General features: G+C 49.5%; 5 protein-coding genes across 5 annotated transcripts; 3 read left to right on the top strand and 2 right to left on the bottom strand.

The window, feature by feature from the left end:
- Positions 1–205: 205 nt before the first annotated feature.
- Aud_004375 (uncharacterized protein) lies at positions 206–1,659 on the bottom strand (the record flags this gene model as incomplete). The annotated part of the gene is made up of 5 exons (XM_043289315.1): positions 206–276; positions 331–436; positions 498–894; positions 950–1,443; positions 1,501–1,659. The coding sequence occupies 5 exons, from the start codon at positions 1,657–1,659 to the stop codon at positions 206–208; spliced, it is 1,227 nt and encodes a 408-aa protein (XP_043145250.1).
- Positions 1,660–2,162: 503 nt separating this feature from the next.
- Aud_004376 (RraA family protein) lies at positions 2,163–3,539 on the top strand (the record flags this gene model as incomplete). Its single annotated transcript, XM_043289316.1, has 1 exon — positions 2,163–3,539. One exon carries the CDS (start codon positions 2,163–2,165, stop codon positions 3,537–3,539), a length of 1,377 nt encoding a protein of 458 aa, XP_043145251.1.
- Positions 3,540–4,532: 993 nt separating this feature from the next.
- On the top strand, positions 4,533–5,237 carry Aud_004377 (HpcH/HpaI aldolase family protein; the record flags this gene model as incomplete). Its single annotated transcript, XM_043289317.1, has 3 exons — positions 4,533–4,639; positions 4,688–4,923; positions 4,975–5,237. 3 exons carry the CDS (start codon positions 4,533–4,535, stop codon positions 5,235–5,237), a joined length of 606 nt encoding a protein of 201 aa, XP_043145252.1.
- A 2,951-nt stretch (positions 5,238–8,188) lies between these two features.
- Positions 8,189–9,920, top strand: Aud_004378 (fungal specific transcription factor domain-containing protein; the record flags this gene model as incomplete). The annotated part of the gene is made up of 3 exons (XM_043289318.1): positions 8,189–8,635; positions 8,698–9,207; positions 9,258–9,920. The coding sequence occupies 3 exons, from the start codon at positions 8,189–8,191 to the stop codon at positions 9,918–9,920; spliced, it is 1,620 nt and encodes a 539-aa protein (XP_043145253.1).
- Positions 9,921–10,440: 520 nt separating this feature from the next.
- On the bottom strand, positions 10,441–12,441 carry Aud_004379 (uncharacterized protein; the record flags this gene model as incomplete). Its single annotated transcript, XM_043289319.1, has 1 exon — positions 10,441–12,441. One exon carries the CDS (start codon positions 12,439–12,441, stop codon positions 10,441–10,443), a length of 2,001 nt encoding a protein of 666 aa, XP_043145254.1.
- Between the last annotated feature and the right edge of the window lie 745 nt (positions 12,442–13,186).

Genomic DNA, 13,186 nt, shown 5'->3' on the forward strand with positions numbered 1-13,186 from the left:
TAAGTGTGATTTCGGGCAGTGTAGCTTACAGGAGAGCCTATTCTACACCCACTCATATACGAAGCTGCTACCGAAACGACCTATTTTATTATGCAGAGATCGAGAATCTTCCCGTTACAACTGAAGCACCCTGCATCCAGCCAAATCAAAAATTGGAAGCGCTGGGGTTGCGTTGATCGAACGTTCTCCTCCCATATAAGCTGTGTTACTCTGGTTTGGCAGCAACAATGACATTGTGAAAAGCCTGCGCAACATAGTCCACGTTATGTTCAGTCACTATATGCGAATTAGCTTGTGGCGAAGGAGCTGTAGAAAAGTGTTTGTACGAACAGCCTGTCATGGATATTCTTCCCGAAGGAAGAAGATATATATGATATTCTTCTTTCAGTGCCCGGATCTGTGCTGGCTGCAAGCATGCCATTGAGAACATTCCAATCTGCAGAGTGTTAGCAAATCTAAGGTAAAGCAGGACACATCAAAGATGCACAAGAACTCACATCCGTCAATATGTGATCCCAAGAACCTGGTGTTTGACGCTTCCGAAGTGCTTTCACTAATCTTTCTCGCATTGACCTCATACGGTCCCTCATCTGGAACAGATCATTTTGCCACTGCCGCTCCAAGTCTTTGTCTCCAAGTACTTTTGCCACAATTCTAGCACCGTTGATAGGGGGTGTTGTTATCTCAGCGCGAGACAGGCGTCTAAGCATCTTGTGGACCTTCGATCTAGCGACTTCCGTCCGGCATACAACGTGGAGCGCGCCGACACGTTCGCCATACAAACCAAAGTTCTTGGAAAACGATTGCGCCACTAAAATTTCCAGCGACGTGTTGCGGAAGAAATGCCGTACGGACCACGCATCTTCAGCCAAATCTCCGGTGGCAAAGCCCTGGCTACAGGTGAATTTAAGCTTATTGAGCCGTTTTGAATTAGGGAAACGCCACTCACTAGGCCAGATCAAAGAAAGGAATAAGCTTTTTCTGTTCGCAAACATTGGCAATGGCCTTCCACTGATCCTTAGTGAAGTCGTGTCCAGTAGGATTATGTGCGCAGCCGTGCAAGACCACGACGTCACCCTCTGTGGCCTTCAGCTGGAGGGTAGATATGATCCCATTGAAATCGATAGTGAATGATTTCTTATCGAAGTACGGGTATGTCTGACGCTTGATGCCGCTGTCTACTAACCGCCAGATTTCGGGATGATTGATCCACGAGGGGTCCGAGATCCAGACTGTCCGAGGGCAGCTAGACTTGGCCAAAAGCAAGGCACCGAGGTGATTTGCCCCGGTCCCCGCAATAGTCTGGATGGAAGCGATGGTCTTGACCTCCTCGGGTGTTGCATCGAATACAAGTCTTTGGGCACTATCGAGCAGTTCAGGATGGCCGAGGATCGGCAAAGGTTCGTGATCCGCGGTCAGATCGCTTAGCAAGGCCTGCTTGGCCTAGAAAGACATATTTAGTAAAAGAACGATCATCCAGGCTGCAGTGATTAATGTTACCTTTCGTACAGACGGCAAGACCCAAGGCTTTGCATCTTCGTCACGGTAGATCCCCGGTGTGAGATCAACTTTCCACGGTGATGGATCTTCCTTGTACGCCTCCATCAAGGCGAAGGCAACGTCGAACGTTCCCTCGGAAAGACTAGCAAATCGAGACATCGACGAGGTGATTCACAGCGCGTCCGAGACGAAAGGGATAAAGTGGTAAAGGATCCACGAGTCAGGGCGGATGAGCCTAGGTATGGAAGTAGATAGCTGGAAACAGTCAAAGCAAGGGGTTGTGGCGCAGCACAACCCAATCCGTTATATCAAAAAAGCTTTCAACGCAGTGCTGTATGCTACGCGTATTTATAGCCAGTGCGAGTGAGTTACATGCCGCCATGTGTATCACAACTCCCTGCTCGCCCTTGCCCAGTCGAGCCTCGGCACACTGCCAATATACCGATTTGGATTCCGCAACACATACGGGGTGGTAACGGGGTCCCCGGACGTTGCTATCGGCTGGAGACTTCCAGCAATCGGTATCGGCATAGTTCGCCGATCCCGATATGATAGTGAAGCTTTGATTACTTTCTGGTGAATAAAAGCCCTGCCATTACTCACTAGAGACATTTTTTCATCGACGACTTTCGTGATTTCGATTACCAACCGAAGTCGACACTATGAGTCAACCTAGCATATTGGACCGACTTTCGGCGCTCGACACCAATACAGTGTCCGATGCCTTGGATTTTTTAGGCCTTCAAGGAGCCACATACGGCCTGCGGCCACTCTGGGACTGTCCGAAGATTGTTGGACGCGCAAGCACAGTGAAAGTGGGCCCAAAGACTGATGCTGCTCCCACGGCCCATCTTCTCACCCCAGTCATAGATGCGGTAAAGACGGATGATCGCATTCTCGTCGTCTCCGGAGGCATAGATGGCATCTCGTGCTGGGGTGATATTCTCGCCAATGCCTCGAAAGCGAAACGCATCCGTGGAACCATTATCGATGGCATGAGTCGTGACATCGACGGCAGCCGTGAGGTCGGCTATCCCGTTTACGGTCGTGGCGTGACTATGATCAGCGCGCGCAATCGACTGGTGCAAGTTGATTCCGGTACACCGCTGCAGATACGCGGCATCATGGTCAACCAAGACGACTATGTTATCGCCGATAGATGTGGGACAGTGTTCGTCCCGGCGAAGCGCATTGAAGAGGTCCTGGAATTGGGCGAGCAGATCGACCGTCGCCAGAGCCTTATGATCCAGGCCGTTCGAGCCGGTCAACCTGTGTCAGAGGTCATGCATGACACGCAATTTGAAGCCATCCGCGAGAGTACACCGTCATTAACAGTCGCAACACCCGCGCGATCTTCCACTCGAAATCCCAAGAAAGCTAGTGCCGAGGATCAAGAGTTGGTAGCGCTGTTCGCCGATTCAGACACCCCTGGGGTCTCTGACGCGCTTGATAAGCTTGGGATTCCGGGACAGGCGTTCGGTATTATGCCTTTGACAGACTACAAAAAGGTCACCGTCGGGCCGGCTTTCACTGTTCGTTATGTACCCGCCAGCGAGCCGCCAGGAAGCGTTGGCGATTTCATCGACGACGTTGCCATCGGCGATGTGGTAGTCATCGACAACGGTGGTCGCACCGATTGTACTGTTTGGGGCGACATAATGACTCAGTACGCCGGCATACGAGGCGTTGCTGGAGCTGTTATCGACGGTGTGTGCCGCGATGTGAACCGTGCGATCGAAGATGACTACCCGCTTTTCACCGCTGGACGTTGGATGCGAACCGGCAAGGACCGGGTTCAAGTGGGAGGGGTCAACGAGTCGATCGGCATCGGCAAGGTACGTGTCAACCCTCGCGATATCGTTGTTGCCGATGCAAACGGTGTCGTTATTGTTCCGCGCGATCGAGCGCGTGAGGTGGCCGAAATCGCACGAAGGATCGAGCAAAGTGAAGCCGGCATCCGAGAAATGATCGCTGGCGGAGCCACAATCTCAGAGGCGCGAGAGAAACTCGGTTATCACACGCTGCAGCGTAAGGGATAAGGGTTAGCAGAAAATGGTTTTCTGACGAAGAGACATGGTGAACATAAGTTGCTTCCTCTGGATTAGCTAACACTCTTCCAAATTACAAGATTGATGTCAAGAGAAACAGCCAGTTTCAGTGCCTGATTTCCCATCACTTAACGTTGGGGTGTAATCTTCTACTTTCCTTGATTCATCCTTAGGCAGTTATACCTGTCTCATATGCACCATTCAAACTAAAGCCTCAGCTTTTGAGAGAGCTAGCTGATAAATTCTCCTCTATAATAAAAAGGGTTCACTAAGACTAATGAACCGGCCTCTGACCCTTCAAATCTAGCAACTGGAAAATGAACAAATACCGGTGGATATGCCATGTAACTTTACATACTCTACGCTAAGCTGGCACTGAGCGGGCTCTAAGTGGAACCTAAACTAGCTAAATGAGGATGGCCTATGAAGGTTGCAAGGCTTAGGTTGTCTTGCGCCCAAGTCCTGTTCCTTGTGGGACTGGATCTCTGGTTTCGGCGTCGGCGTTGAGCTCAGCTCGGGCTAAATCTGTTTTCCCGATACTGAGTACTGAGTAACTCGATCTCGATTGCTCTCCCATTAAAACCCCCATTGCGACTATTTTCAGATGAAATTTACAAGTCGTTCTCGACATAAATATCGCTGCCTATTATGTCAGCCGTCTTCATTGCTCGTTTCTTTCTATTCCAGCGCGGTCTTCTTCAGACGTCCCCATAATCTATCGGAAGAAGCTCCTAACGCAGAATGTTATACTCATCAGCCATGACAACCTCGATTTACAACCCACGTTTGCGCCTGCTAAATGCTCTTCGAGCCACTTCGAAGCCTATTATAACCTTTTTAGGGCTTCCATCCTTTCGCACAGCCCAAATCGTAGCCCAGACCGGCGTTGATGTCAGCGTTTTCGTCCTATGGTTTATATTCTCACTAATTATCGTAAAGGGCATCATCATCGATTGTGAGCATGGCCATATCAGCGACGATTCCATGCACAGCGCAACTGCCGCTATTGCTGCTTTGGGAGTGTCGCCTCTTGTTCGTCTTCGAATGACTCACGCGGATTTGATCAAACGAGCATTGGATGCTGGTGCACAGTAAGCGGCACCAATATCTGCCATTCCAGTTACTAAAAGTGTTACAAGCGGCATCGTTGTACCTCAGATCAATACGGCCGAAGAAGCCAGGACAGTTGTCTCTCATTCAAAATTCCCTCCACAAGGACTTCGAGGACAAGGCTCAGCGTTTCCAGCCATCGCTCATGGCACCGACATCCCGACATACCTGAAAACAGCGAACGAAACGCTCATCACCTGTGTTCAAATTGAATCGAAAGCTGGGGTCGAGAATGTTGACGCTATCTGTGCTGTACCTGGTGTCGGTTAGTGATTACCACAAAATCTGAAGAATGGTTTCGCTAACTACTATCAAGATATGATTTTCATTGGGCCGAATGATCTTGCCCTATCGATCCTTGGCTATCTTCCTGCAAAAGAAACCGAGCCTGAATTTGTCGACGCCATAGAAAAGATTGTGACAGCAGCCAGGAAGCATGGGAAATGGGTTGGTCGATTATCAAACAACGGGGCGTTGTGCAAGGAGCATCTGAAAGTGTTTGATACTGTGGCGATGAGTTACGATATTCGGGCAATTCAAAACTGGTATACAACTGAATTGCAAGTTGCGCGCTCGTGAATGCCCTTTACGGGATAGACGAGAGTATGCATCTGCCTGAATGGCTGTGTCATATTTGTCATTCTACATCCAGGGTTGGGATGTATAGGTTCCCTTGAATATAATACTTGAAATGGTGCAGTAATACAATGTCTTGACTCTAAGCGAATACTCAATACTATCATATTTAATGTGAATCCCGGTGAGGCCGTTGCAATCTCCCCTCAGCTAATCCCCAGCCGTGGCTGCATGCTATTGATGGGCATCAAAGCGCTTAGTGCGGCGATAGGCAGAGTGCATGGACATATAGCTCGGAGGCTGGGACTAAGTAGGCCGTATGGGGGAAAGAACACGGTGAGTGGCATGGACGCCAATTAAGGGAAGTCCTAGAGTGCTTGGGTAGGTAGGTAAAGTAGATTCTCGTTAACCCTGACCCGTCGCCGAAGCGGAATGCAGCCTATCACACCTCTATGTATCCCCATACGTACGTGGAGAGTGCACTACTTCCTAGAAACGAACATAGATCCTCGTCGAGGCCTATTCAAGAGATATCTTACAAGGTAATGCAACGATGTGATTTCTTTTAGCATATCTGGACTGGAACAGTCAAGGACAGCTTACATGACGCTGCCCATTGACTGCACGGTTCAAAAAAGAGCTCCAGCCTTAATGAGTATGTCCTAGAAACAAGACATGAGTGAAAGGTAGGTGGAAAACTTGGCTTGTCCGGGAGAACTATCGGCAAATCAAGAACTCCAGTATAAATTTCGGTCAGCATGCCATCGACCTGAACCGAATCCCTCTTCCAAAGTATCTTTCGTGCAGACAGAGATGGCACACTAACAGCCTTTATATAGTGGGCGTAATGCGCGTTTAAATCAGATTGGTCCATCAAATTGGGGTAATCCGACCAGGGCTCAACAGCAAACGATGTGATTGCGTTAAGCTCTAAACGAGCTTTTCGAAGGTCTGGTAGAGGACGACCGTTTGCGGTCTGATATTGGAAATTTATCCTGACGCTTGTGGTGAGTTTGTCTGATGTTGAGTTTGTCTGACTAGGGGGGCAATAATGAATAGCCGCTGGTTGTGTGGCATGTGCAGAGAGATGGCCAATTCGTCGCCGACGTATCCCTTCGGTAACGAATCTACGCCAGCTCATGCGATAGAGTATGTTATCTTCGGTGATCAGAAGAGGTGGCTGTTCGATGCGAGGAGAGTGTATATGTATCAACTGTGTCCATTCCCCGATTGTTCGCGGTTCGCCATGTTTGCGGGTCTTGAATATGCGGAAAACGATGCGATACGTAATAGAAACATTCGCAGGAGTCAAGTTATCGGAACCCTTATAATCATAAAAACAATTTTGTGACTCAGGACCCAAACTTGGAGGAAGTTGTGTGTGTTCCCAATGTATTTGCAGATGGTACCGGGGGTGCTTGCAGGTATGACTCAATAGCGTCATAGGCAAGTGAAACTCGAACCGTGTTTGATTTTGCTTTCCGGGCTCCAGAATAGCAGAGTTGGTTATTTCCAAAGGCTGTTCTAAATAAAGGAACTTTTGCTCTGCAGCTGACCAGGGGACGGGGATGTTAGTCTCATTGTCGTCTATTTTGACCTTGGCCCTGCCTGTGTACGTATCAGTGTACTGCCGTCCGGATTTAGCTCGAGATTGTCAAAGCGAACCTTCTAGCGAGACACTCAACTGGGCCAGGGACAATGGTTGTGACGGAGTAAATGTTACTGTGCCCTGAATGCGGTCGTTGACGCTGTATATTCTGTTGTCCCTATTTAATTGAAACTGGACATTGGAGCAAAGCCGCTTGAATGCCTTTGCCATTCCTGCAACACAGTTGATTGACTCCAGCTCCTAATGATGCAACTGAGTAAAGGAAAAGGTATAGAAACGTTGTACTTTTATTTCTTCCAGTCTGCAGCATTCTTGCATATATACCAATTTTCAAGACAAGATTGTCGGCGACTTGGTATTTTCCCGAACCTATGTATTCCCTAGCTCACTGCCTCCCAAAACAGCGAAAAGAAATTGGCCCAGAATGATCTAATTATTCAATGAATAATCGTCATGTGCAAAGAGCTTCCCCCGCAAGACCATCATAAGCCAAATGGTAGATGGCTTGATTATTATCCCAGAGCGCCGTATCCCCTCAAGCCAAACTCATTTTACTTGTCATCAATTTTCCCCGGAGTACTTCGGCCCAAACTGCAGTTCTCTCCGAGAGTCTACTGAACGTCGAAGTTCAGTGATCTCAGTGGCGAATGCTCACCCTTTTTCCCGTTGAAACGACCCAAAATTTTGTCCGGGTCCTCCCCCTCGGCAAACTTACAAGTTGCCGAGTGTGGTTTTGCGCTCCTGTCTCGACTTCCGTCTCCCTTCGTTTTCCAGATACACGATTTTCAAATATAGTAATAATAAGGGACTTTATCGACTGAAAACTTCAGCCTTCCCAGGCAATGCCTATTCACAAATATCAGCCCAAACGGCAGAAGAAAAAGCCCGTCGCGTGCGTCATAAGCGCCCCCTTCCAACTGCTTGCTCCCCTCTCTTCTGCTCTGCTCTAACTTCTGGAAGCTGCAATCGATGTCATACTCACAAAGTTAGATGTTCCGGTGAACAGCCATGTGCCCGATGTCGTCAAGCTGGCTGTGGTGATCTGTGTGAATATCAGCAACGTGACAGGAAGCTCAAGGTCAATGAGAGGTAACACCTCCTGCTCTTACAGCCGACACTATCCAATACACAATTCTCACTTTCGCCTAGCTACATTGATCAGATCCTCCTTGAGAACACTCATCTCAAAGAACGATTGGAAAATCTCACTTCTTCTCGCCCATCGCCTGCCACTTCAGACCGCGTCTCATCTTATCCTCAGGGCCCTTATCACACAGTCCAAAACCCACTGCTAGGAGAGCGTGCTTGGTTCTATCCTTACGATCCCTCAGCTCCTCCTATATATATGGGAGCCGCTGCCTGTACGGCCTTCGCGACGCGATTGCGGCAATTTCTTACCGGAAACCCGAATGCAGCTCACATTGCTCGAACTCAATACACACCAGAGGCATTACTACTCCAGGGAGAGACCCAATGGCCGGGCCTGCCACAAGCTCGTTTACTCGTCCGCATTGCATTCAACCAATTAAGCCGCGTATATCATCTTTTCCTGCGCAAATCTACCCTGGAGCAATTGGAGTCAATCTATCGAGACCCATCTAAGCAGGATGATCCGTCTTTGACATGCAAATTTTTCGCTCTTTTCGCCTTAGGGGAAGTATACTCCTCTCGATCTGATCCTTCGACTCAAGGTCGTGTGCCAGGTACCAGATATTACGTTCGAGCAATGAATTTGACACCCATTCTACCAGAGCGGCCTGCGTTGATTCATATCGAAAGTCTGTTGCTATTGGTCTGTACCCCCATCACTATACAATGCCTTGCACGTTCGACTATACTAACACGCATCCCTAGTCTCTTTTTTCATACTTCCTCAATCGACGTCATGCAGCGTACACGTTGATTGGCAATGCCATGCGTCTTGGTCTGATACTAGGATTGAATCATAACATCTCTGAACGCCAATGCACGGATCCCACAGAGCGACAGCATCGAATTCGGCTCTGGTGGGCGATATATGTCTATGATCGTATGTGGTGTTCCAAAATAGGTTTCCCACTTCAGATCCGAGATGATGATATTCATGTGGACATGCCGTCCCAAGTCTCTTGCCCTGCGTATGAGGAGCAGTTCTCCGATACTGCATACTTGGTCGCCAGTATTCAGCTAGCTCGAATCGTCGGTCAAGTTATTGACAAAATCTACAGTCACAAGCAGCATCCAGAGTCGTTCTTGCAAAGAGAACAGCAACTGTTGCTTGCTCAGCAGGAGTGGCTGCAGTCACTCCCAGCACACATCAAGCTACACACTGATGGAGGTCCCCCACCGAAGCATATCGTCTCTCTTCATCTGCAGTTCAACCAGGTCAGTTTACTCACATCAGCAAGTCTATCAATTTTACTGAAGACTTATAGTGTGTCATCTTGGCTACACGTCCTATTATTCTTCACGCTCTTCTCCATCATCGAGGTCATCGAGAAAATAGCGAAGACCTCCCCCGGCCTGTCATTACCCTGAGTGAAGCCTGTATCCATGCTGCACGGCATTCGCATGCTCTCATCATCGAAGAATGGGTCAATGGCTCTCTGCCTATGTACGGATACTTCTATGCTCAGTACTTGTTCTCTTCTGCCACAGTTCTTGTCATATCCGGACTTCTGCCAGCTTTCGGCAACTCCGCGGATCTTGACTCCCTTGAGGTAGCGATTGAAATATTGTCTCGTATGAGTGATCATGGGAACCTTGCGGCGGCGGAATTTTACGAGAATCTCAAGCAAGTCAAACAATCTTTACCAGGCGATGTCGGTAAAAGTGTCGAGAAAGCCGGTCAATTACCCCGACAATCGCTCCGAACGTCTTTCTCGCTCCCTCCAACAGGAGACCAGGCCATCGAAAATGGTGGCGTTTCACCTCTCCCCATTGCAGGTTTTACCACTGAAATGGCCTTTTTGGAGCCAATGATGCAGGACTTTCTCGGTATTCCCGATAATGAGATTGAAGCCATCCATCCCGATTTACTCACTATCGGAGAGTCAACTGGGGAGGATTTTTGGCCAACAACATTTTGGACGTCGTAATCAAGTTCTCAAACACATAATAAAATCCTTCCGCGAGATAGTACCAAAACTTAGAGAAACTTGGATATGTTCTATGGGGTTGATCTCCGTAATCAGTCTTAATAGCCTCGTCTATAAATACTCGCTTCTCCCACTTCTTCTCTCTATAGCCGAGCTCCGCATCTCTGGATCCAGTCTAGGGAAGCGGGGAAAGTGGGGCAAGGGTCTCCTAACAGATAGACTTAATCATACTGAGAGTACCTTGTATGGGGTAATACTGCATATCGACATACTACCCTGTTTATGAAAGAAATAGTGGTTCGTGATGAAAGAGAGCGAAAGCTCTTCAGAGAGATTAGAGTAAGCTTACAGACGCAGAAACGAGTCCTACTTGGATTCGGCTGCGACAGCATGATTTCATCATGGTTATCATGATTGACTATTACTATCGATGCACAGAGGATAAGGGAAGAAAGAAAGATGATATAAACAAGTCCAGGTATTAAGTAGAATACTAACGGGACGTTTGTTCCCGTCCTGGTCAGACGAGGGGCCATTCGGCAACAAACGCAAACGCCATACGAACCCGACCAGCATTCGCCTTATATTCCTCCGCAGAGATCCCCCTGCAGTCTTTCCGATCGTTAAACTCAGTCAGGGCCACTATTTGGAGCTTCTGCCCAGGCGCACCCAGTGTCCTGGGATCCTTGAGATCGATGTACCAGAACTCTGGCCCACTGCCCCGAACATAGGTAAAAGGAATAAGTTCGTCTTTCCGTCCATCGAGACCGTGGGTCCACAGCAGAAACAAGCTAGGCTGGACCTTTCCGTGACGCTCCAGCGTGAAATGCTCACAGGTGAGACCGAACTGAAAGCGAAGTGGTCCCGGCTGGTAAACCGAGATCTGCTTGGCAGCCGGTAGGAAGCTGCGTTCGTTAATGAAATGGCTTTTTAGGTCGAAAGTCTTTGGCTGCTCAATGCCAAATGGGACCTCGGGGTCCATGGTGATATACTCCTCCCAGCTCATTTGCCGACCACAGTCGAAGTGGTATCGCTGTTCTGGGAAATGTTTTAAGCTGAATTCTTCATTCGTCATGGTGAACAAGGTTGGGTTGAAGAGTTTTTGATATGGTTGTCCTGGTCCTTGAACTACTCCAGCGCCCCAGCACACATCGATCAACTTCCATTGCCCATTATCGATACGGACTGCATTCCATGCATGGCCTGCGCGGTAAGGAGGAATACTCTGCCCTGGTCCCAAAGGCTCATAGCCGTAGCCCTTGCCGTGGCCACCGATCACGATTGCTTCCAATCCAGCATGGGTTGCGAGGGCTGCAAAGAGCCCGGCGTAGCCCTCGCACACGGCCACCCCAGAAGCAAGAGTACTGGCCGGTGTCGATGGCTTCACACAGTTGTTGAAAAATGCATCGGCATCGTAGCAAATATTATGATGACACCAGGTGAACAAAGCTCTAGCCTTGTCTGTCAGTGAAGGGAATGGTGCTGTAAGCTCGCGGGCCAGCCAGGCAAGATCATGTGTTGGAAGAGTCTCTCGCGGAAACCTGGCGGCGTGCGAGTCGGGGCCGGAAAAGTCTCGGCATTTCAAGCACATCGCTGTCGAATCCGCAGTCGTAGTGTTTGGCTGTACACGCGGTTTGGTAGCTAGTAGTTTGGAAAGGTCCGGCTTCTCTGGTCTTGACGCAATAGGGACCGGAGGCGGCGCACCATTGACTGTGGAGGGCGCAGTTTTGTTCAGTCCTCCAAAACCTGACTGTTGCAATTTGCCCAGAGCAGAGTCCGAAGGGAGAGGCGGAGGCAGCTTTCTCGCCGGCCTAGTTTCGCATTCTGCGCTTTGCGACTGGCCCTGACTGTCTCGGGACGGGAGCCGCGGGGGCGGCCGAGGTGCTGCGTCACCACTCTTCAGATTGATGTTGCTTGATGCTCGACGGATGGGCAAGGCAGGTCGAGCAGAGGGACGCGACGGCGGTTCTCTTATCGATGGCAATGGAGGCGGTAGACTACCTCTGCTCTGTGTTGTTGTCGGTTTCGGCCGTGAAGGCGCTTCAGGACTTTTCGCTTCCTCTCTTCTCGGAGGAAGGACGGGCAACTCTGCCTCATCGTATCGAGGTGCGCGCACCGTACGAACGTTCCCAGATTCACTTGAGGAAGATGATCGGCCTGGTACAGGTCTCCCCACACCTGTCGATACGGTTGACCGGGACGTATCGGACGCAGCTGATTCAATAGAATTCACCGAAGGCCTGCGTGGTGGCAGCGCTGGCGCAAGTTGCTGATTGGAAGCTTTCCGTGTTGGCAGCGGCGGGGGCGCCTTGGGTTTCTGGGTGATCGACGGTTTTGGGGCCAGTGTAGGGGGTGCTGCTGGCTCATTGCCGATCACCGAGCGCTCAATGACAGAGCCATGGCCGTTGACCGGAGGGTTGTTGATTGTTTTGGCTCGAAACGAAGATGGCCGTGATTCTTGCGCTTGTTTGAGCGCCTTGATCCTCTCCTGAATCGTCAGGACTGGTGTTTCTTCCGCCATATCCTCAGTTTTATAAGATGCAATTAATGCATATATCCAAGCGCGACAATACGACAACAAATGCTAGTAATCTAACGCGCCCTCGAGAACGCATCCAATGACGACATCCAAAAGACTCCTAGGCAAATGGGAAGAAAAGGAGTGAATATTGTGTTGGAAGAAGCGGAAGGCCACTAATTTATAGGCCACCCATACTTGCGGGCCCCGCGCTCTTGAAACAAGGCTGAGAGCCTCTGACTGTTTTCTAAGGCTCGCAAGGCTGACTACCAAGAGCTTGAGGTACGGGCCGTTTTTTCCTCGAGGCGACCAAGTGTTATTTCTTTGACTGCATCCATGGAGAACCAGCGCAACCGGTTCCTGGCGCCTATGGGCGAATCACATGTGTTTTCCCCCCACCTCAAGGTTCGGACCCCACAAGGCTTGAGAACTGGTGCCTGAGGTATCTATATCAACCGAAGGGCGAATTTGACGCGACCGAGACTTGACGGGATTCATGTAATTAACCTATCTGAACACAGAAGTACCATTGACTAGAAATATTACCGAGAAGAAAGAGAAAAGCCGGCTCCGATGATTGTACCCCAGAACAGGCCTGCGTTTCAGCTTAACAGTCAGGAAGACAAAAGCGCCACATTCGAGCACAAGAGAAAAGAAGTTTAGACACGAGATGAAGGCAAGGATTAAAACCCATGAGACAATACGCAACCCAATGCTGTGGACAAGAGAGAGGAAATAAGAAAGAACA

Source organism: Aspergillus udagawae, assembly GCF_001078395.1.
Source record: "Aspergillus udagawae IFM 46973 DNA, scaffold_3, whole genome shotgun sequence".
NCBI lineage: Eukaryota > Fungi > Ascomycota > Eurotiomycetes > Eurotiales > Aspergillaceae > Aspergillus > Aspergillus udagawae.